We start from the raw sequence: 25,208 nt of genomic DNA on the forward strand, positions 1-25,208 counted from the left end.
ACCACAGTAGGTGGTTCGATGACCACATTTTACTGTCTTTCTTCCCTTCCCTGTATCACCAAGTCCCTGCAAATCTCAAATAAGCTTCCTGGACCTGACTCCCTGTCTCAGGGTCTGTTTCAGTAGTAATCAACCTTAGATACCTTAAATATGGACTCTGCTATAGAATATCTCTTGTTATCCAAGTCATAAAGAGAATACTGGGGGAATTGATTCAGAATCTAAGTCAGCATACTATTTCTTGTTTTTCAAGTTACTTGGAAATTTTCTCACCTAAATGTACTTTATTGCTTTAGTAGTGACATTGAAGGGGCTGGCAATTGAAGGGGAGTACATGCTTGTGGTGGAAAGCCCGGAGGAAATCAGTTTTAAGTAAAGTAAACATTCTGGATTGCGACATGCAGGGACAATGTCAAAATCTTTAACAACTGGTACAGTATGGTCTTCCACCAAGTATAAGAGATGTTGGACTGTATTCTGTAGGGCTGCCGTACTAGCTGACCATTGACTCTGCCCAGTGTAATACAGGGTTCCAGTTCTGCCTGAGTCAAATCTTCAGGCTAGGTTAAAAGGTTGTTGCACGGAGAAGGTTTACCGAGCTTTCTCCGTGGGCACTCGGAGGTAGGTGGGTTTAATTTTGATTCCTTCTTAGAAAGAAAAGTAATGTGTAGAAATTTTTATCAAATATTCCCCCCAAAAGCTAAAAGCCAAGCAGGAGCCATTGTCGGCAAGGATTTTGAGGGTTTTACGCTCCAACATTATTATTTGTGCCCTCTCCTGAGGATGGTAGTAAAGCCACAAACTGCACCAGGTTTTTCATTCTAGGGAACTTTTTTCCATTGTGAGTAGTCTGGACAAGACCCAAGAGCAGAGTAGCCAAGGTGTAGGTATGTATTTGACCCAAGATAAGCCCATCAGAGTCTCTCTCCTGGAACTACGAAAGTGAAGCAGAATGATGAAAGGATGGAAGAAAAACTCTCTGGAGTACATTTATGCAAGGAGAGTGCTTATTCATTCATGCATTGAGGATGCTATCAAGTATGGTCAGCTGGTTCCTGCTGCACACAGAGTTGCCTGGTTTCTCTTCATGTCTTTGACCTTGTTGTTTCTATGAGTCTTTTGATAGCCTTCTAATAATTGCCTTTTATTCCTTCAACTTTCCAGAACTAGTTACTTTTGCTTGCAGTTAAAGAACCATAAACTCATTCAGGTCCTATATGCTTATCTTCAGCCATGTTTTGTGGGGATGGACTCCTTGAACAAGTGTGTGGCAGAAATTCCTGAAAATAGAAGAAGCAATTCCCTGGATCTTCAGCAAACAAGAGGAAGATGACACAGAAGGTTGGTGTGAGCCAGGGACATGGCATTAACTTTTGGAAGATCAGTTTCACCACAGTCAGCTCTCAGTTACTTGTGAAGCTAGAATTCCATCTCTTGTTTCTTCATTGTCCCACAGGTTGACTAGCTTATGAGTTAATCATATCTCACAATCAAAGCCCTAGTGGCTTGGACAAATACTTGGAAAAGGACAAAGGCTCAGGTCAGACTCTCCTGTTAGCAATTTGGTAAAACAGAGTCAGCAGGCATTGAAATCATGGAATAAAATAGGGTCCATTGAAATATGTAGATGTCACATACCATGATATTCACATTTACTATAAAATAATTGTGCATATATGTCTGTGAACATTTTATGGAAATCATATTATGAACTGGGTAGATTTCCTTTTCTTTTTCTCTTTTTGATGCTTATTTGCACTAAGAAAACTGAATTTTGTCATAAGTGCAACCATTTCTTTGTGTTGACTACAACACATCCATATCAAACTCACAAAGAGGGGCCATCTGAACACCTGTCAACACGGCCCCCCGCAGAGCTTTTGCTTAGAAGCCATGTCTTTTATAGAATTTAGCTCGGGCAAGAAGATCATTGACCAAGTCATTGTCTATGTCCGTTGGGGTGACAATGGAATCAATTCCTGACTTAAAGGCTGAGAGACCACCTGAAATGAAATAGAGATTCAGATTGAAATATTAACTTTCAGCAGAAATAAGAAATGAGCATTCCCAGGATGTCAGCCCTCCAGGCAAGTTTTTTCAAAGCAGGCAGTCCCAAATTCTCCTTCCCCCTCCCTCCCTTCCTGAAAAGTTCAACCACCTCAAGAATCTCTGGGAAAATTCCAGATTGTTTTCCTTCTCTCTCCTTTTAAAAGACTTTTGTTTTTCTTCCTGAAAAATCCATATTTGCTTCTAATGTAGTCCAGGCCTGGCAAAACTTGATCCCCAGCAAATCTTCAGTCTGAGAATATTTATAGCATTCTCCCAGTCATTAAATAACTTACTCATTTTTTAAAAATTTACTCATTTATTCACTGCCTCATTCAGTCATTCAATAAATGTTTTTATGCACCTACTATGTGCCAGGATGGGTGCCACACGAGTGCGGGTACATAATGGTACCCAAGACATAATCATTTTTTTTGTAGGGATATGTGTGCGTATGCACGTGTGTATGTGATTTTACCTCAAAATTTTAATCTTCAATAGTTATTTATGTGTATACATGACTGTGCTTTGCTCTGGTATATAGAGAAAAAGACCCCTTATCCTGATCCCTGATTTCAAGGACCTTGAAACTAAAAACAGAAATTGTTTATTCTAAATTAAGGATGGTAAATGTGGGAGGAGAAAGTTATATGTACACCATGGGTCTGTAAGAGGTACACTTAATAGGACTTGATGTGGTTGGATATAAAAACAGAATGAACCAGAGAACCTAAAAAAACAATCTGGTTTTCTGGCTGGAATGACTAGACATATTATGGTGCAATTCACAGAGACAAAAAAAAAAAAAAAAGAGAAGAGACAGAAAAACAGAAAAAAGAGCAAGCTTATGGTGGGAAGCTAGTGACTTAATTCAATCTGGATGATGCGGAACTTGAGGTCTGTGATCAGCCAAGCAGAGATCTCCACTTAGATATGATACTGAAAGCCCTGGTATCACAGCTCAGAGTAAACATTTGTTCAAACAAAGAAAGTGGTTGATTTCTTGCATTAGGATAAAAACTATCAGAGGAAGGCAAACATTCTTTTTGCAATAGTTTTTGCATTAACTGATGTGAGATATGATATGAATACCAACATCTGGCAGGAGGGGAAATGGAAGTTGGGGAGGAAGACCCCTCAAAGTAACTCAGTTGTTCAGAGACCATTAGTGCAGCCTTTTGGCAGTTCTGTCCAGCCCCACTGCTGACCCCTTGGGAATACTCCCAGGGAGGCCCAGGGCACATCTGGCCTTCAGGGGTCTCGCGCACTGCTCTTTTAAACAAAGCTCCACAAACATGACCTACCTTTCAGGTGTTGAGCCACACTCCACGTGGGGAATTTTTTCTGGATTGCCTTAATTTTGTCTGCTAGAATTCCAACACCCTGCAAAAGGTGTTCTTTGCTGTCCCAGGTACCAACAGGGTGATGAATTTTTTTATCAAGCTAGAAAAATCAGATAATAATGTCAGCATCTGGATGAAGCTGCACATTTTTCTACTATTCCTGATTTCTATTCCTTGTGTTCAAGTACAGAGCCACTGGCCTCGGCCCCCTTACTTTATCTCCACAGAATCAATTCTACCTTCTCTTACAGAAAAGAGAGTCAGATAAACAAAGTATGATTTGGTAGATGTGGGTGTGGCATAATTTTCATTAAACTCTCATATACATATATGAAAATTTTTCAAAACAAATAATTAGCATTCAATGACTAGACATTTGCAATCAAAAATAAAAATTCATTTCTAATTAGATAGTTCAAAGCTAGGTCTCCACAGACAATTTAAAATAAAAATTCAAACATCCAGATAATTTGGATCCCCTTCCTCCAATTTGCCTAACCGTTTGATTCAAGTAGAGCTTAATTACAGTGTTTTGATCCATAGATAAAATTCACTACTTTATGAACCCCAAATGTACACCTCTAATCAGTGCCCTTTGTAAGATTTTCTCAATTTAAGTGCTTTGCATATTATTAATTGCAAACTGTAGTTTTAAAACTGATAAAATACTTTTCCTGAAGATACTCAAAAACTGCTAAATCTGGAATTAAATACCAAAGACATGTTACAGAGATACAGAAGTACAAATTATCTGAAATACCAGGGTGTTCTGAAGCCTGAAAGTACTACCAATAGACATCTAGTTTGGTTTGAGCTTGCGTAAGGAAGGATAAAGTGGGGCTGACTGAAATTTTCTGGCCAAGTACCTGCATCAAGCCAAATTTAAGTCCCCTGTGGTCCCAGCCATCTTGTAGGACAGCTCCACCATGGCTTTCTCTGGAGATTATGGCTGCGATGAGAGCAGGGTCCACACAGTACCTCAGCCCAACTTCTTTGATCAGAATCTGGTAAGGTTTTAAGGCCCTCAAATCCATCTCAGCAAACATTTCAGAACCACGGATCCCTAAGTCAATAGAAAATAAACTGTTTACTCCAGAAGAGAACCCTTTTTCAAAGTTTAGTAAGTCAATCACAGTCCCCGACCACAGCCCACAGCTTGGGACAACTATTCTAGGACATTTTTTTAAATCTCTAATTGCATAAACCCAGAAAGGTCCACAACCCCAGGCAGTACCATTTCTGCTCTCTTTCTTGTTCTTCTGTTACCTGCCACATTGGTGCCTTGGGAAGACTCTTGAACTAGAAGTCAGCCAACCTAAATTTGAGTCTGGTTCTGCTACTACCTAGCTCCAGGCCCATGAGAAGTCTCTTCTTGCTGAGCCTCAGTTTTCAGATCTATAAATTGGGGAGGTAGGATTAGATTGACTTTGTAGTTGCTTCCAGCGCTGATGTTCTAATACTGGGATAACATGAAGAAGACTTTGGAACAGGATTACAAAAGAGAGGATGTACAAAGAGCAAGAGACTCTCTTAAAAAGCTCATGCTATAACATGAAGTAAATACAACAAACAAAAAATAAAGGCAGAATTTAACATTTTATGTAAGCAATCATTTAATTATGTAGAAATAAACAAATTTAGGTAAGGTTTGGAAAGACTGAGGGAAAATGAGTAGAAGTAGTTTGCTAGGTTTGTCAAGATTCTGCTTACTTCTAATTTTATTTTATTTTTTTTAAAAAGATTTTATTTATTTATTTGACAGACAGAGATCACAAGTAGGCAGAGAGGCAGGCAGAGAGAGAGAGGGAAGTGAGCTCTCTGCTGAGCAGAGAGCTCAATGCGGGGCTTGATCCCAGGACCCTGGGATCATGACCTGAGCTGAAGGCAGAGGCTTTAACCCACTGAGCCACCCAGGCACCACTTACTTCTAATTTTTAACTTTGAACTTTTGCTATAACAGCAATTATACCTTTTCAAAATTAAGCTACCTCCTAAAAAAGAATATGAAAATGATGAAAGGGAGAATATGAAAATGATGAAAGGGGGAAAGCCAAATATTTGCTTTGCTTTTCACTTACCACAGTTCATCAACCTGGTTATATCACAGGTGGCACCAGAGGTCTCCATGGTCATGATATCACCATAGCAGCCATGGTACAAGCGGGGATGCAGGTGAGGGTTCATTGAGTGAGTGAAGGGGTATGAGCCCCTAGAAGTGCCTGGGGGGAGAGAATGATAATTCTCAGGAAACTTGTGAGAAATACTGCTCGAGTTGCTATAACAAGCATTATTAAACCAAGGTGAAGGCTCACCAAGGTGAAGCTATACTTACTCTTTCCTAACATGCTCTCGAAGACCCCTAGGATAGCTCATCAGAGAACACAAAACAGAAGATTCCCCCCAACCCGTTTTCTCCAACCTTAAAAAAAAATTTTTTTTAAGCATTGTGGGGCTCAAACTCATGACCTGGAGATCAAGTGTCACCTGCTCGGGATGCCTGGGTGGCTCAGTCAGTTAAGCTGCTGCCTTCAGCTTGGGTCATGATCCCAGCTTCCTGGGATGAGTCCCACATCGGGCTCCTTGCTCGACAGGGAGCCTTCTTCTCCCTCTGCCTGCCACTCTGTCTGCCTATGCTCTCTCTCTCTCTCTCTCTGACAAATAAATAAATAAATAAATAAATGTATGTTAAAAAAGACACTAAAAAATCAGGTATCAGTAAAAAAAAAAAAAAAAAGACTCACATGCTCTACTGACTGAACCAGCCAGGAACCCCCCAAAATTTTTAAAGAAGTATTTAATTCTAAACATTGTAAAAAGTATTATGAAAACCAATTTTTATAGGTCTCAAAAACATTTTCTGCAATCTTGATCAGAATTAAAATCGCCACTAGAGTTTTAAGCAGGAACTCTGAGAGAAATTTTAAGACACTTCTACCACTTCTACATCTGGGGATGTAAACATCTGTATTAACAATTGCCTTTGCTTAAGAAAATACGAAAGAAGGGTACTAATACCACTTACGTTAAAAAAGAAGGGTACCATTACCTTAAAATGTCCATTTTGTATCATGTTTCTGTGAAGTTGACCTTCTAAGTATAATTAGTAAAATTGAAAATAAAATTCAACCTACCATAAAAACTTAAGTTAAATCCTCTTCTTCTTTTTTTATTTTGTCCTTATGAAGTGACTTACTGTCCCAGTCTATTTACTAAAGGAGATAAAGATCTTTTCTGTAAATTGGAAAATTTGTTCTAATAGCTCCTGGAACTGTTGACTTATATCTTAAGACTACAAATACTTGTTATAAGAAATATATTTGTTAAAATATTTGATGTAAAATACAACATTGTTTCACTTAGTGTTGTAAATGTGTTTTTTAATAGAGAGATGGATTTTATCCATTCACTGTAGGTCTAGTTCTGATTAACTTGACAGTATAAAGAAACTATCTTAGAATTAGGCACACAATCATTGGAACTACTCCATATAAATATGGATTTTAGAAGGAAAACAAAGCAACTCTAAAGATTAACTTTTTAAAAAACAAAGCTTATCAAAACAAATGAAAATACAGATACAATCTACTTTCTCCCAACTACAAACAGGCAAAAAAAATAAATAAATAAAAGCTATTATAAATGCATCAGAAAGTCAGATGGTGAAACTCAGAATACTTAGAAATACAAGTAACTCAGAATACTTAGAAAGCCTATTTAGATAACAAAACCAGTAGAAATCAGCAAAGCCATTAAATTTCTCTAAGTAGTGTGGATTTCCATGTGATGCAAAGAGCAAGCATTGGCAGTCTCCATGGCCCTCAGCATAGAACTTTGCGCATCCAGTGTGTGTAGGAAATACACATGAGTGAATGAATAGATAGATTTCCATGACATAGATCATATGTAAGATAGAGGTGTAGAAGCTGTGAGTGAGGGTGCAGACTGACAACATATAACCAAAATATGACCACTTTTCACCACGCCTGCTACCACCAGGGTCCAAACTACAACCATTGCTCATCTTGATTATTATAAAAGCTCCCTAATCGATCTTCCTCCCCAACCTTTGCAGTCTGTTCCCCAGCACCCAGACTGGTTTCTGGAAACATGCATGGGATCATATCATTCCTCTCTCTGACCCTTCCAGTGGTTTTCCGATCATTCATTTGTGGACTTCAATCCCTGACTGATCTGGTCCCTGCTCACTTTCTGACTTTTCCTTCCCTTTCCTCACTCTTCTCCAGTCACATTTTTCTTGATTCTCCTTCAGCATCCCAGGCAGGTTTCTGCCTCAAGGCCTTTATATTTATAGACCCTTTTGCCTAGAATGCTATTTCTCCAGGTATGTACATGATTTGCTGCCTCACTGCCTTCAGGATTCTGTTCAAGTACCACCTATCAGTGAAAGATATGAATAAACAGTTCATAGCCAAAAAAGAAAGGAATCCTTAAGTGTATAAAAAGGTGCTCAACCACACTCAAAAGAGAATACTATAATAAAACATCACCAAGACACTACATTTTGCCTATTTAATTGGCAAGAATCCAAAAATTTGACAATGTATTGTGACAATGAGGCTGTGGGGGAAGTGTCAGTCTTACACATTCCTGTGGAAGGAGATTTTGCAATAGGCTGTTGTTTCAGCACTATTTATAGCAGGAAATGTCTGGGAACAATGCACGTGTCATCCATATAGGGACTGAGGAAGCTAAGCCACTTCCACACACAGATTACTATGCAGTTGCAGAAAGGAAAGAGGAAGAACTGTATAGATATATGATTCTATAACATTCTATAGCATTATTTCCAGGTACAGAATAATATTTCTAGAATTATATTCTTTGTTTGAAAAAAGGAAAAAATATGATTGTATGTGTTTGTGTATGTGTGTGTGTGAGAGAGAGAGAGATTTCCCTATATATTCAAAAGAAACAATACAAAGATGAACCAAAAATTAGTAAATATTGTTAGTTGTGGGGCAAGATAAGAAGAGGTAAAAGGGACAGGGATAGAGGCGAGACTTCTCTAAATGTACCTTTTTTATAGTTTTTATTTTGGAGCCATGTAAATATTTCTATAATTTAAAATTTTAAATTGAATAGAAAAAATCCTAAAAAGTAAACGACAAATCTAACATTATATCAAATTGAAAATTTAATTAACACATAGAGGAGGATCATTTCTGGCTACTTAAAAACAAGTCAGTGTAAATATATACCACTAGTGGAATACATCCTATAAACATGAAGAATCATAAGTAAATCTTAAACTATATGCACAGGATCATCGTTGGTTGGTAATACTGCCATAGTTATTTTGAAACTAATATATGTAAATAACTAATCATGTTAATGTTATTAGGAGCCAGGATTTTAGTATATCCTTTGTATTCATAAATATTAATATGGAATATCAGTATGAATGCATAATTATTTTTCTCTTTAAAAAAAAAATATATATATATACTGTCTAAGTTCTCCCCACTGAAAAGACCTGGAAGGAATTACACCCCATAGCAATGGAGCACCCCTGGGACTTATACTGTGGTCTCTAAATACTATTTCCCACTCAGAGGAACCAGTGCACTTCAGAAAAAGTCTAATTTCTGGTCTGGGGCAGGCAATGGTTCAGGTGAGCCAGGAACATCTTCTTGTACCAGAGCTGGTCCTTACACATTTTAGACACATACAAAAACATTTGTAGATAAAATTTTTTGATCTTTTGGGTTGTCTTACAATATTCTAACCTCCTCCCCTCCCAAAAAATGCAGAGATGAGGGATAGATAAAATAAGAAAGCAAAGTGTTGAAAACCATAGATGTTTGATGATGGTACATGGGAGTTATACTGTTGCCTCCCCCATTTTATGTGTTTGAAACATTCTACAACAAATATTTACTTACCTTATTAAAGAGTCTTTTTTTCTACCTACATTAAAAAGGCAACACACTCATGCCTCATTCCTTATCATCCATTACCTTACATTATTTTATTTACATCACCTGTCACCACCTGACATGTCTTCCTTCCTTCCTTCTTATATTTCTTTCTTTCTTTTTTTTCTATCTATTCCTCTCACTAGGATACTTTTTTCCCTATCCTATCTCCTCCTCAGCACCTAGAATAGTGTCTGGGACAAAGTGGACATTCTTTTTTTAAAAAAAAGATTTTATTTATTTATTAGAGAGAGAGAGAGAGAGAGAGAGCAGGGACAGAGGGAGAGGGAGAAGCAGACTCCCCACCAAGTGAGGAGCCTGTTGTGGGACTCGATCCCAGGACCCCAGGATCATGACCCAAGCTGAAGGCAGACATTCAACCGACTGGGCCACCGAGGCGCCCCACAAAGTGGACATTCAATAAATATTTGTGAATGGATATTGGATGGATGGATGGATAGATTGATGAATGAATGAGAAGTAAAGGAATTATCTAAGTTATCTGGATCAAGCCCATATGTCAAAAGTTTACATTTGAGAGACCTGGTGGCTCAGTCAGTTAAGCATCTACCTTTGGCTCAGGTCTGGGATCAAGTGCCACATCGGGCTCCTTGCTTGGCGAGGACCCTGCTTCTCCCTCTGTCTGCTCCCCCTGCTTGTGCTCTCTCTCTCTCTCTCTCTGACAAATAAATAAATAAAATCTTGAAAAAAAAGTTTCAATTTCTTTTTACTGGAGAGCTGGCCTTTGCTACACTCCATGTGTAGCCCACAGACCACAGTTATCAATGTGATCTGGATGCCTATTAAAAAATGCATATATATGGACTCCTCATACCAGGTCTATTGAACCAGAGTCTTTAGGTATAAGGCGTAGGTTAACCGGGATTCCCAGCTTACATACCTAAGTTTGCTTTAAGGGGATTAGAATATGACCATGGACTTTACACTACTTGTGTTGACATCATAAACACACAGGTCTTTCTTAATTATAGTCCCCTTTCTGTTAAACATAGGTAGTAGAGTAGCTCATAATTAGCCTACTTGATATATAACTCTGCTCCTACCTGGAAATTAAAGAAGGAATAAAAATTTAAAACTATGTTCCTCTGCCTTTGACCATATAAATAGTCGGAAATAATCAGTTTTCTGTAACCTCACTTTTTCAAATTTAGAATTAAACATTATAGAAACACTTTCTTCTCAATCTTCACTCTATTCATAAAGACAACTTGAACATTGTTTACAATGGCTTTTCATTTTTCCTAAGCCAAATTTTCAATCTTTTCTTATTCAAAGTCCCTCAGCATCTCACCAGCCTACTTTTCTAGCCTTATCCTCAGAAGTCTCACTTCTGTATTGTTGCACTGATCTATTTAATGTACTCCCAATACTCTTTTTTTAAAAGATTTTATTTCTTTATCTGACACAGAGAGAGAGAGCACAAGCAGGCAGAGAGGCAGGCAGAGAGAGAGAGAGGAGGAAGCAGGCTCCCCACTGAGCAGAGAGCCCGATATGGGACTTGATCCCAGGACCCTGAGATCATGACCTGAGCCGAAGGCAGAGGCTTAACCTAACACTGTGCCACCCAGGTTCCCCCTCCCAATACTCTTCATGCATTTCTGCCTCTCTATACAAAAGGCATTCTACCCATCCAGCAGACTCTTTTCTTCTCTTATCAAATAATACCAAACATTCTTCAAGTATTACATCCTCCACTTTTTGGTCTCAACATCCTGACTAGATGTGAACTCTTTATCCTAAACTCTTCCCAGACTAGAGTCTTTTTCTGTCTATACTCATTTAACTCTTATTTACTGCCTGGTATTAATAATTTTATCTTCATATGTCTTGCCTCCGAAGGCACTGTTCCATAAATTCCCACTAACAGTGCCTTTACCTGCTTGGCAAGCAGAATACACTGTTAATTATAGATGTCAGCAGCTGATTGATGGCCAGGCTGATTAGGAGAGCACTCATGATTACATGTAATCATTGCTCTTTCTGATTCATGACTATGCTACACGTTTTTGTAGACACCCTGCAAAAGATGCTAAATGTCAATCAATGACTTACCAATGAGGGCAATAAGTCCCCAAAACAGGATAAAGGACAGCATGGTTGTGAATCTTATCCTACAGCTCCTATTATAATTTGAAAGAGAAACTGGTTAATTTTAAAACTTAAAAGTTTCCTGAAGGAAATGTGTTTTAACTAAAAGAAAGTATAGAATCATTTCCAGTATAATACCTTTTTGCCAGTTCCAAGATATTAGTCTCATATGCTCGGTATTATGATTCATTGGATCACTCTTTCCTAAGTATAATCTTCCAACTCATTTTAATCCAATTTCATGTTGACATGAGCCTACAAATATCTTAAATATGTTAGGCTAACACATATGCCCATCCTTTCTCCAGTCTTGCTCATATCACAATTTTGTTCCCATTCTTCTATTGTAGTCTCCTTAGAAAACCAAGGTAAGCCACTGAGAGGAGCATCAGAGATCATGACTCAGAAGAGGTTTGCTGTGCTCCCCTGTGCTTCCTCCATCAACTCTATCTTTGTTTTCATTCAAAAAACAACTTAATTGTTCTACATAATACAAGAAGGTGAGCACTAACCTGGTTTGTGACCTTGCAGAGAAAGTCTCTCCCCTCCGTTTAGGAAAGTCCCCTGTCTTCAGCACTACCCTGCACACCAGGCTTTAACAAAGCAGTGGCTTTTGCCCTAAAAGACGAGTTAAACAATTTGAGAACCGATTAGTTGGTAGCTTTATGATTACCTTTCTTTGATCCAAGTAAACTTCAATGTGGCTCTGCCCCTATGGAGGAGATTCTAAATGCCAGTACGTAGACTTACCTGCCTCTTCTTACCTTCATCCTGTACCACTGATGGTTGGAGGAGCTTTATATATGGTTTTAAAACCCTCTCTTTAAACCACTGACCTCATTAGACCTGATCATAATGACACTTTGTACTTAGGTGGCCCTTTTAATAAAAATATTTCAAAGCATTTATTAACCACTATTAATTAATTAATCTAATGAACCCCCAAGTTATATTGGAGGCATATGTTTGGCGGATAGTTTCTGGGTATCTAAAATTGAGCTGGGTCAACAGCTTCTAAATTTGAGAACAAGAAACAGATAATTAGCATTAAAAAGATAAACAGAAAATATGAGCAGCTCTCATTCCCAGATTGGTTGTTCGCCTGAAGGCTGAGCCTCCTGCTCTTTGTTCCTCATTCCATTGTCACATGATCTGCATACCAATATGTCACATGGCTCCTTGTTCCAATTATACTCTGACAAATAGAGCCAAGAGTGCCCACCTGCTCTGGGAGATCAGTACAAAGCCAGAGAGTAGCACTAGTTTCCCAAACTATCTGAGGAAATGGGAAAAAAAGATTTGGCCATGGATGAACATTTTTTCAAGGATGGAGTGTCTCTCTCTTCACACTTATGTCTGAAAGAAGAGATAAAGCACATTGTGCAGTCCTGGGAATAAGAAATGGAAAGGACATTCTTGAAATAGGCAAGCACATTTTCCAAAGGGCAAGAAATCTAACACAGATCCTACTACAAGTGTCAGAAGTTTCTAAGACTGTACACAATCCTTCCATAAACCCACCAGGTGAACACAGGTATGAGAGAGACTGAGCAGGAGGTGATGAAGATGAAGGCCCTAACTAAACAACTTACTAGGCTCCCTGACCATGAATAAACCACAGCTTCTAGGAGATCATGCCCTCATGAAGCTGATCTCTGCACTACCTCATTGTATTCACTTCTGCCCTGCCTGCCTTCCTGTTTGTAGAATAGATTTCCCTTTAAGTGTCCTCCAGCCTTCCGTTCCATGGAAGAAGGGTGGGGATATTCTGAACCAATGTTGATTCCTTGAAATTCCATGAAAATGATTCATGGCAGGGGTTGGCTCTACCACCATCAATGCTTACAGTCAGGGCTACTCTTTAATAGGGGTTTTGCATGAGTCCAGCTTCTCCAGCATGGTCCTCAGGAACACATGGGCCATCACTAGTTACAGTAGCAACATTACACTGACATTGTGCTCATGACCCTCCCCACCCACCCTCCCCCCCACTCCCCTGCTCCCCTGCAGGACAAGGTGGGAGAAAGAAGAAAGGAAGAAGAAGGAATAAAGGAAGAATGAAAAGTATCTAAAAGATTCTAGGTAGATGCTCCTATAGAACAAAAGTAAAAACAAAACATTGGAAATACTGTTAAAACATTGGAAGCCTATTTTATTCCTCTCCCTGTTTTCACATAGTGGGACTGCAAGTCCTTCTAGGTATGAAGTTCTTAATGTCCAGGCCCTCTGTAATTTAAGTAAATGCCTTCAAACTGATGTGGATCTTATTAAGTTTTCTTCAAATTGTGAGAATACAAATAAACATTTATTTGACACCCATCATACATCAGGTTCCTATGTACATATATCATTAAATCCTCCAACAACTCTGTAAGATAGGTATTATACCTATTTTAGAGATGAGGAAACTGAGACTCAGAGAAATTAAGCAACTTGTCAAAGATGGCACAGTCAGGACGTGGCAAAGCTGGGATTTGAGCCCAGGTCTATAAGATTCCAAAATCCATGCTTTCCTACTATGTCCAAGATACTAGTGCTATGGACTGATGACCCTGCAGAGTAATTATTACAACAGGTTCAAATCAATCAATTTTCACACAAAACATTGTCTGTGATCTGAATAAATCACTCCGGTTGCAGATATTTAGCAGTCATTTGTCTGTAGATGTTGTAGTAATTTTTTTTTTTTTTTTTTTTTTTTTTGCGAGGGGAGAGAGAAAGAGTGAAGGCTAAGGAAAGCAGATGGAGAGAGAAAGAGAATCTTAAGTAGGTTCCGTGCTCAGCACACAGCCCCAACATGGGGCTCTATCTCACAACCCTGAGATCATGACCTAAGCTGAAAACAGATGCTTCACCAACTGAGCCACCCAGGCACCCTGATGCTGTTGTAATTTTTAAATACAAATATGAATCAACTGCATTTACAGGCTGTCACTTTATATCTTCACCAATAACATGCATTGAGTTTCTATAGTAGGCCTGGCAAAACAGTAGTAAGGGATATAGCCTAGGTCTGCACCCAGGTTTGTTGCATTCCAAAGCTTAACTTTTAATTAATAACCTAAAACCCAATGAATGGCTAAGTGTGGATGCTATCATATAAGGGTCTGAGGCAAATTTTGACATTGAAAAGTAATTTACAGAATGAATGATTCCCCCATCTCCTCCCAAGTGTGCTAACAGTGACTGTACATGTGGGTTGTACTGATGGTGCCAGGAGGAACTTGGATGGATGAGTCATTTGTTATAATCTCCATCAGACCCTCTGTTTTCCCAAAGTAACAATATAATCTCTATGCAAAAAAACATCCTTTCTCGTGGCATCTGGGTGACTCAGTCTGTTGAGCATCCGACTCTTGATTTTGGCTCTGCTCATGATCTCAGGGTCATGGGATCAAGCCTGGCATCAGACTGTGCACTTGGCATGGAGTCTGCTTGTCATTCTCTCTCTCCCTCTCCCTCAGCCACCCACCCCCCACCTCCCGCTCATGCTCTCTCAATCTCTCTCTAGTTTAAAAAAAATTATTATTATTTTTATTACTCCTCCTCCTACTACTACTACTATCTTAAGATTTTATTTATTTGAGAGAGAGAGAGAGAGAGCATGAGAAGCGGGGAGGGGCAACAGAAGAAGCAGACTTTATGTTGATTAGGAATCCTGATGTAGGACTTGATCCCAGGATCCTGGGATCATGACCTCAGCCAAAGGCAGATGTTTAACCAACTGAGCCGCCCAGGCACACATCTCTGTCTCTCTAAATGAAGAAATAAAATCTCTTTTAAAAATGTCCTTGAGGCACCTGGTTGAAGTCAGTTAAGCATCTGAATCTTGGTTTCAGCTCAGGTTGAGATCTTGGGGTCATGGGATAGAGCCCCATATCAGCAGCCTCTGAACTCAGGTCCCACACTTAGCCTGGAGTCTGCTTGAGATTCTCTCTTCCTCTCCCTCTGTCCTTCCTGCTCTCTCTCTCTCTCAAAAATAAATAAATAAATCTTTTTAAAAGAAAGTATTCTTGCTATACAAATGAAGCACTGCGACCAGTCCCTTGAGTTCCATCAACCTCCCAAACAGTTGTTTACCTTTAAGACTTTTCAAGATAACAGTTCTCTAGTTGTGGTTCCTGGTCCTAGGGGTGAGGACTCCAATCATCCCTAATCTGAATGACACCAAGAGACCTTAAGCCAAAATGTATGTAGCGTCCACAAAAACAGCTTGCTTTCCCTCAGTGTCACCAAAGCAGGGTGTGGCAGGAAGACCCCTGGCCCAGAAGTCTAGGGATCCAGCTTGTAGTCTTAGCTCTGTCCCTAAACCAGCTGAGGGAACTTGGGTAGATCACCAGTCTAGACATCATTTCCCCATTTATAGGGTAAAAAACCTGGATGACAATAGATGATCTTTTACCCTTTTCTGGCTCTAGCAATCTATTGGATCCAGAAGAGGAAATAAATATGGGAGGTCAAACAGAGAGGTTTAAATATGGATTAAGTCTATACTACAATTTTTCAGGGTAACTTGTACTGCATTTTAGTTCTCATCAAAATCACAAATGCCATGCAATTCTTCCTATGTTTTAGGGTGGATTCAAAGTAAATTTTCCTCTCTATCTTGTAACTGGCAAGTAGTAGAACTTTGAGTTCAGGATCCTGATCATCAATCATTTTCCTATTGACAAGGGCAGTAAGAAAGGGATGTTATTTGTTTGCTTGCTTCCTTACTTGTTGGTCTCAGCCATAGTTACAGATTTCCCTGTCATGCTGGGTGAGCTGCAGAAGCTATGAGCAAGACCCATGAAAGTTTTAACTTTGCAATTGTCAAAAGTAGTCCCAGAATTGCTAAAAATAATATAAATGACTGAAAAATACAGTACATTGAAAAACCAAGATTCTTTTTGTCATAATAGTCAGGAGACTTTTAGATCCAAGTTCAGATTGCTGTAGCTCATAGACTGGGGCTAGATGGGGATCACAGTCTGGGGAATCGTTATTCCTGTCACAATGCCTATCACTGTGATTCTGAAGCCCAAGACAAGGCTCAAATCCTCCGGCAAATCCATAGAATTTTTAACTTTTCTTTCTGTTGCCTCTCTGCTTCCTAAACCAGTGTCCTGCTCCCCCTTAGGTTAATCTGATAACAGAATTATATTAATTAATTAATTAATTAATGACAGAAACTTAAAGTGATATCATTTGCAGGTAAAATTTAATTTTAAATTTTAACTGGTGTCTTCAATACCTGAAGTCTTGTTTTTTCAAAGTGAGAAATGAGTCTGTTTGCCAAGGGAATGCAGAAACTAGAGGACAACCATCACACAGGCGCTTGCGCGCACACACACACACAGACCTCTTTGCCAAAAAAATTATTATTTTTATAATAAAATACATGCATTTTGAAAATACACACCTTTATTGTGGGGAAAAAAGTTAAATCTGCTTTAATTTTTAAGATAAAAAACCAGATTCAGAAAATTCTCTCTTTCAGCTCCCACTTGGAACTCTATTCCAAACCACCATCTACCCAGGATAGCCTTTATATGCCTATGCCATTGAGAGAGTTTCAGTGGAAAAGTTTTAGAAGTACTGTCCTATTTAATAGAAGCAAAGGAATGATGATGGAATCTAAGGCAGTGTGCATGCCCCTGGAAATAGATTTTGGTGGGAGTTCCTTGAAGGACTCCTCAGAACACATCACAGAGAGAGCTGCACTTGTGCCATGTGCTTGCCTAGGTCAGCACTCTTGGGAGTTAAAAGAGCCCAGTATCTCAAGCTGGGTTGGTCCTCTTTTCTTCCTCATCCCCGTTTACCTTCCTCCTAATACTGGTCTATGGTTTTAGAGCCTGGGTTGCCCCAGCATGTCACCATTTGGGAATCCCAGTCTCACCTCTCCTTTCTCAAGAACAACCAGGGATGATTACCATGGGCAACTCATTTAACCTCTCTGAGCCTTAGTTTGCTTCCTCTGTAAAATGGAGATGATAATGATGCCCCATGACTGTTTTGAAGATAAAAATAAATTATATGTGTGAAAACATGTTATAAACTGCAATGCTTCATATATATGCCGGTTATTACTATGATGGTGTTGCACACAAATCCTGATGGTTTAGCTTCTTGTTGATTTATTCATTTGTTTGTTTATTTGTCCATGGGACACCAGGAAACATAATGAAGAGTTGACTTATAGGACAGGAAGTAACAAGTAAAGCTTCACTTCAACCAGGAAGGACATTTGGCAAGACAAGCAAAAGCTGTTGCTGCAACTCTGCACCCTGCCTGGTGGTATTGGAGGAATGACGATATCAGAAACAGTCACATGTAGTCTAAATGTCCACTGCACAACTTAGAAACTGCAGAATGAAGGGGCTGCCAAAGAATACATGGCAAAGGTACGATAGGAATAATGGCTTGTGGGAAGGCAGAAGGGGAGCCCTTTCACAAAATTTCACTAAAAAAGCTGAATTTAACCTCAAGATATTTTAGTGCCTGGCTTAAACTGCTGTATTCTTTTCTTTTCTTGTCTTAAGTTTAATCTGTTCTATGGTAAATAGAATACTGTACCCTGCTGAAAGTACAATGTCTTCCAGTGTCAAACATTTGACCAACAGTTCGGAAGAGAAGATATACAAGTCATCAAAAAGCTCATGAAAAGGTGCTCAACATCATTAGGCATCAAGAAAATACAAAGTAAAACCACAATGAGATAGCATTCCACACTTTTTAAAAAGGCTAACATCAAAGAGTGCTTATATCAAATATGGTGGAAATATAAATGAAATGGAACACTTGTACATTACTGTTTAGAATGTGAAATGGTATAATTGCTTTGGAGAACTGTTTAGCAGTTTTGTAAAGTTAAACATATGTTGGAGAGGAAAATTTTTTCTCCAACCTTCAGAGTTCTTCTAACAAGTCTAAGAATTAAATTGACATGAGACAGATTAACAGAAGAAAAAAATAAAGCTTAATTATATGCACAAAGAGGCCCAATAATGAAATTGAGACCTAAAGAATGACCAAGGCAGGCAGTTTTTTATAGTTTTTAGACAGAGACAATAACTATGTGAGGAATTGACAGGACAAAGATAAATTATGTTTGGGAGGTTTAGTTAATAAGGAATTTTGAATAGAATTTGGGCTGGGGTAGTAAATTACAAAAAAGTACAAGGTTTGTTGGTATATAGCCTTCTTGGCCTGAATTCCCTGTCTCTGTTAAGAAGGATGTCTCTTTACTTCTTGGTACAGGGAGGGTACTTTTCACATGGGAAATTTCTGCTTTCTGGAGACAAAGGGAGATCAGAATGTTCTTGCACTAGCTCCTTTTAACTAACTTTAATTTTAAATAATTAATTTGCCAAAGTGGCACATTTTGGAGTGGTCTACTCTTGGCTCTTATGCATCGAATATTTGCATACATCTAACATATTACCCAGCAATTCCAATCCTGGGTATTTATCTAAGAGAAATGGAAACAAATACAAAGACTTGCACAAGAATGTTCATAGTAACTTTATTTACAATAGCCCAAATACTGGAAACATTCCAAAACTTCTCCAACAGGGGAATGGATTAACAATCATGATATAGCTGCATAATAGAATAATACCAAGATTAATAAACAAATTAGGGAGGAACTCCAAATAACCTAGGTTGGGTTAAGTGCCCACATCTGGACTATTCAACTGTGTCTAGGAATACATTTGCTTGAAAAGGAGAAGTCTGATTCTTTTTAAAATGTGCCACAGTTGTTCTCTATACCTTGTTAGAGAGACGAGGTAGGGCAGTATCTGGAGGAAGGCTTGGATCCAGTCACTTTGTTATGGTTTATCATGGGAGTGACTTAATAGTTAAGTGTTGTAGAAGATAATGAGGATATGGAAATGGAAGCATTATGTGATCCAATAAGGCTAAAGGCATGAGATCAAATGCCTAGGAATAGAGATTGGCCTGAGGCATGCATGGTAATGTTTCTCCCATTGTAATTGAACGAAAAGAGGACAAAATCAGAGAGTAATGCAGTTCAATTTATAGAGTCAATTGGGGAAAACAGAGTTATCTATGATTTGTAATTGCCATGTGAAACAGAAGGTTGGATCATGTGCTGAGAGTAAAAATTATGTCAAATTAGAGGTTTAGGCAAATGGAGAAAATGTGGGAAAGCAGCTGTGGAGAAAAAGAGACCTCACAAGAGAGTCAAAAAGATTAATAGGGTCCAGATATGGACTGGTTGAAATCAGAGTCCATAAATGTTTTGGAAGCACCAAAATGCTAGGCCCCTCAAAGTGTAGAGAGGGGAAGCATGGGTTAGGAGCATTTGCTGGAGGCTTTTTAATAATAAGTTTTCTTGTTTAGCAACAGAAAAATGTTCATGATGTGTCTTTAAGCTCTTTACTTAAGTAGGATATAAATTGTATTAATGAATGGTTCCAATTTTATTTTAAGTGTATGTGTATGCAGTCATGGAAAATAAGCTGAACTGCATCTTCACCCGTACCAGATGTTATAGAATTTTCTTCAAAGAAGCTACACCACACTTACTCTCTAAAGTAGGGTATGAGTGTTCCCATTCCTCCACGTCTCCCCCAAACTTTACTATTATCAGACTTTTAAACTGAGTGGGAAAGTCTCATTTTCTTGATTGAGGTTGGGTGTCTTTTCTTTTATGCATATTCACCATTCCACTTACAGCTTCTCTAAACTACCTGCTTATATCTTTTGATAATCTTTTACTGGATCATTTGCTTTTTTCTCATTTTTAAAAAGTGGGAATCCTAAGTACATTGCAGTCTGGATCCTAGTCTTTTGTTGTTGTTTTTGTTCTGGGATAGGGTGGGGTTTTTTTTGCCTTTTATTAATTATATGAAATATTAAAAAAAGGAATTACAGAACATAAAACAAAATAATGAATAATTTATGCAGGTGTAATCATAGTACCTTTCCGTAACTTTCAAGTATTCTACAAAGAATATGTATGAATTTAGTTATCAGAAAGAAGCACTATTTTAAAATTCCCTAGAGTTTTAAAGAACTCTATGTGTTCTCCAGCATGTAGCTAAGCCTTATCCAACAGATGAATACTGTATAGGGATTTCCTTTAGATGGCCCTGGGCCCCTGGAGTTTTGTGAAGACTTCAAGGTCACCTCCTAGAATTCCAACTCCTGGAGCCTTACCTCAGAAAGTGACTGGGAATGTGGGATCATCAGAGGCCGTTTACATTTGTCCATCCTCTTTGTATCAAATTGAGGGCTAAGGGAATAGAGCCTGAGTTTAATTCCAGATATGTACAGCAACATAGAGACCCAGGAGAACGTTGGCCTCCCTGAGGGTACAGTCCAGAACAAGTAATGGAGAGATGTAGGAGGAGTCATAGCTGTCAGCAGTCACCCTTCAGGTTGATCCAACCTCAGCCAGTATTCCTGAGGCTGACAGAGGGGTAAGAATGCCTCAGGCACCCCTGGCTTCTCCTGGCTCCTTTGTAGGAACTTCTGACAGGCCTGGGAAACTGACTGTTAAAGAAAAATGGGGAAATGGCCCCAGCTGGTCATGCCACACTGTTAACAACACAGAGAAGCATTGTTCTGCCTTTGCCTCTGAAAAGAGCCAACCCAGGAAGATGCCAGCTTGGGTGGAGTGAGTAGCTCAGCCCGAAACATCATCCTACAGCAACTCTTGTTCTATTCATTATCTCAGCCTGATTTACTTGATTTTGCTAAGTTCCAGAATTCTCATCCAAAGCTCCTTAGGGAGTTATAACTATGATAGAAAAAAAGAAGAAGAAAATGGAAGCTATTGGCTTTCTTCATCTTCATTTCTTTTTGCTCTCCTGCATAAACAGAAGCATAAACACACCAATATATTCAATGCCAAATTGTCTTTAAAGTAATTATCCACTTTGAAAATAATCAACCTCTCTCTGTACAGCCAGACTGAGCCAGTATTATAACATAAGCAGTGTTTTTTAAATATCTTATATTTGCACAGTGCTTCAGAAATTTAAATGAGCTTTTGAGTAGTATTCATTCCCATTGGAAAATAGGCCTTTGGGAGTTCTATGTTCAGGGATTTTCCAGACCAGCACTGTCTAATAGGTATGTAATATGAGCCATGAATTTGATTTTAAATTTTCTAGTAGCCACACTAAAAAGGGGGAAAAATGATAAGATTAATTTTAAAGTATATTTAACCCAATATATCTAAATTATAATTTCAGTATAAGGATTGAGATATTTTATAATCTTTTTCATATTAAATTTGTGTATTTTAGAATCACAGCACAGCTCTGTTCAACCTAACCACATTTCAAGTACTCAGTAGTCACATATGGCTATACTTAGGTTACCATGTTGGATGACACAGTTCTGAATGGTGACTGTTTACATGAACTTTTGATGCCTTAAGACAAATGAGTCACCTAACACAGATATAAAAAAGAAATTTTTTATATCTATAGAGGAGATGTTTTTAGGTATTTCAGGTTGCACTATACCAGGTCATGTCAACCCCAATCTCCCTTAAAGTATTTGTAGTGCTGAAACCTTAGACCTTAGATCAAACCCTGATCTGCCCTTAACTGGCCATTTGACCTTGAGAAACTAACTTAACCTCCTTGATTAACTAACTTAACCAAAATACTATTATTTAGTTATGGTGTTGTAAGAATTATATTTAATTCTATATAAAGCACCTATTATGATGCCTATCATACATAGCAATCATTCAACAAATGGTAACTCTTTTTTTTAATTTTAAATTTTTAATTTTTTTATAAACGTATAATGTATTTTTATCCTCAGGGGTACAGGTCTGTGAATTGCCAGGTTTATACACTTCATAACACTCACCATAGCACATACCCTCCCCAATGTCCCTACCCCCACCCCCCTCTCCCAAATCCCTTCCCCCAGCAGCCCTCAGTTTGTTTTGTGAGATTAAGAGTCACTTATGGTTTGTTTCCCTTCCAATCCCATCTTGTTCCATTTATTCTTTTCCTACCCCCTAAACCCTCCACATTGCATCTCCACTTCCTCATATCAGGGAGATCATATGATATAGATGTCTTTCTCCGATTGACTTATTTCGCTAAGCACGATACCCTCTAGTTCCATCCATGTTGTCACAAATGGCAAGATTTCATTTCTTTCTATGGCTGCATAGTATTCCATTGTGTATATATACCACATCTTCTTTATCCATTCATCTGTTGATGGACATCTAGGTTCTTTCCATAGTTTGGCTATTGTGGACATTGCTGCTATAAACATTCGAGTGCATGTGCCCCTTTGGATCACTATGTTTGTATCTTTAGGGTAAATACCCAGTAGTGCAATTGCTGGGTAGTTCTATTTTCAACATTTTGAGGAACCTCCATGCTGTTTTCCAGAGTGGCTGTACCAGCTTGCATTCCCACCAACAGTGTAGGAGGGTTCCCCTTTCTCTGCATTCTCGCCAGCATCTGTCATTTCCTGACTTGTTCATTTTAGCCATTCTGACTGGTGTGAGGTGATATCTCATTGTGGTTTTGATTTGTATTTCCCTGATGCCGAGTGATGTGGAGTACTTTTTCATGTGTCTGTTGGCCATCGGGATGTCTTCTTTGCAGAAATGTCTGTTCATGTCCTCTGTGCATTTCTTGATTGGATTATTTGTTCTTTGGGTGTTGAGTTTGATAAGTTCTTTAAAGATTTTGGACACTAACCCTTTATCTGATATGTCATTTGCAAATATCTTCTCTCATTCTTTCAGTTGTCTTTTGGTTTTCTTAACCACTTTCTTTGCTGTGCAAAAGCTTTTGATCTTGATGAAGTCCCAATAGTTCATTTTTGCCCCAGAGGTTGCTGTCTGTGTTCTCCTCAAGGATTTTGATGGATTCCTTTCTCACATTGAGGTCCTTCATCCATTTTGAGTCTATTTTCATGTGTGGTGTAAGGAAATGGTCCAGTTTCATTTTTCTGCATGTGGTTGTCCAATTTTCCCAACACCATTTGTTGAAGAGGCTGTCTTTTTTCTATTGGACATTCTTTCCTGCTAACAAATGGTAACTCTTTACCATTATTACCATTATTGCTTCTCCTATGCTGCTCAGTTGTGCTGGACTTTCTATGACTAGATCAGGCCAGTGGACGGCTGTTATTCAGGGAGGAAGTGTCCTTCTGGGTTGTCTCTCTCATAGTCTGTTGATTCATGTTCTGTCATCTTGCTATCCCCAGTACTTGGCATAGTATTCAGCGTATCACAGGCCCTAGGAGTGAAGTGAGAAAGCACATGGGGAAAAGCAAGTCTGATAAACATGTAAAGGTGTCATTCTACTTTTGATAAATCTCTAAGATGAGCCAGGAGAAAAAGTAAGTTTGAAAAAAATCTGTGGGTAATTGTACTTGAGAACAATCAATGAAGCTCTGATTGGAGAGGTTTTGGTTTTGGTTTGGTTTTCCTGATTAGAGAGTTTTGTTGTAAGGTACAGAGAGTAGAGTAGCAAGAAGCAGAAAAATCCACAGAAAGAAGGCAGGAAGCAAAAGCCACGAGGCAGGAAAAGACTTGAGTGAGCAGACAGGAGACCAGAGATTAGTCAGAAAAATCATTTTGGCTGTCAGAAGTAGTAGCTTTTGAATCAAAGATGAAAGGAATCCCAAGAACAGACCACCAAGAGCTGCTCCTGGGCCACTAGGGGGCTGTAGTCTTCTGGAGAACATTCTAGTTCTCCATGCCACCTATTCATCCTCTGCTGAACCAGCTTCCTCTGCTTTCTCACTTACTTCCTTATGAATCTTGACAACAGAGAACCATCATCTGAAGTAACCTGAGCATTTTCCTCAACTGCAGGCAGATATACATATATATATATATATATAATTTTTAAAAAGATTTATTTATTTATTTGAGACAGAAAGTGAGCATGAGTGGGGTGGCAGGGGAGGAGTAGAAGGAGAGGGAAAGAATTTCTAGCCGACTCCCTGCTGAGCACAGAGCCCAACACAGGGCTTAATTCCAGGACCCTGAGATCAAATTAAGAGTCAGACATTTAACCGGCTGAGCCTTCCAGGTGCCCCAGTCCTAAATATATTTTAATTCAGTTTGACTATTTCTAGTGTTATTTTTGCTTTATAGATGAGGAAATTGCAACTTATATTAGCACATTGGTGGGTTTAAATCTTCCTCTTTCTCTCCCCTTCTCTCTCTCTCTCTCTCTCACTATCTTTCCTACTCTCTTTTAGTTAGAAAGCAGAGAGCAAGATATAGAGAAGAGAGGGAACAGGAGAGGTGCATTTTGATGGAACAAGGTAGATATTCATATGAGAAATCATTATTAGGAGGCTAATTGGTCCTTGGATGAAGGCAGCAGGGCAGCAAGTCCCCCACAGGAAAGAAATGCTTGAGGATAACTTCCCAGTTTGCTTAGGAATACTTTTTTTTTTTTTTTTTATTCTGGGACCCCAGGCAGGCTCTGCAAACTATTTCCCACAGAAGTCAAGGAGAATATCAGAGTAACAAAGCCCTTTAAAAAATGTTTTAGTTTAAATGTTTAAATGTTTCATCATTGTATTTTCACTCTGCTGAGTTTTGAAGGTCATATTATAGAAGCAACTCTGAGAGTCCTGTTTCCCTGCCATGCTATAATCAGTGTTGCTACCTTAACCTATAAGGGAATTTATAACCAGTTTCCTATCCTGGGATGTTTCAAATAAGGTGTCCCCATGCAGCTTCATCAAATAAGGCAGCAGCAGACTCTGAGACCATATAAACACTGTTTTTTTGAAAGATGCAATGGCTAAGATCAAGTGT

At 38.7% G+C, this 25,208-nt stretch overlaps 1 protein-coding gene across 1 annotated transcript; it reads right to left on the reverse strand.

Moving 5' to 3' along the window:
• Positions 1-1,884: 1,884 nt before the first annotated feature.
• Positions 1,885-11,441, reverse strand: LYG2 (lysozyme g2). Its single transcript, XM_032350059.1, has 5 exons — positions 11,399-11,441; positions 5,468-5,608; positions 4,256-4,452; positions 3,351-3,489; positions 1,885-2,003 (listed from the first exon to the last, which is right to left on the reverse strand). The coding sequence occupies exons 1-5, from the start codon at positions 11,439-11,441 to the stop codon at positions 1,885-1,887; spliced, it is 639 nt and encodes a 212-aa protein (XP_032205950.1).
• Between the last annotated feature and the right edge of the window lie 13,767 nt (positions 11,442-25,208).

This window comes from Mustela erminea, chromosome 7, assembly GCF_009829155.1.
Source record: "Mustela erminea isolate mMusErm1 chromosome 7, mMusErm1.Pri, whole genome shotgun sequence".
In the NCBI taxonomy this organism is placed as follows: domain Eukaryota; kingdom Metazoa; phylum Chordata; class Mammalia; order Carnivora; family Mustelidae; genus Mustela; species Mustela erminea.

Bases quoted from the DNA above. Each gene is read 5' to 3' on its own strand.
- LYG2 (XM_032350059.1), bottom strand. From the start codon at position 11,441: ATGCTGTCCTTTATCCTGTTTTGGGGACTTATTGCCCTCATTG. The intron at 3,490-4,255 runs GTACTTGGCCAG...TGATTTTTCTAG, and splicing joins TTAAATTTGGCTTGATGCAG to CTTGATAAAAAAATTCATCA. The intron at 2,004-3,350 runs GTAGGTCATGTT...ATTTCATTTCAG, and splicing joins TGTGGCTCAACACCTGAAAG to GTGGTCTCTCAGCCTTTAAG.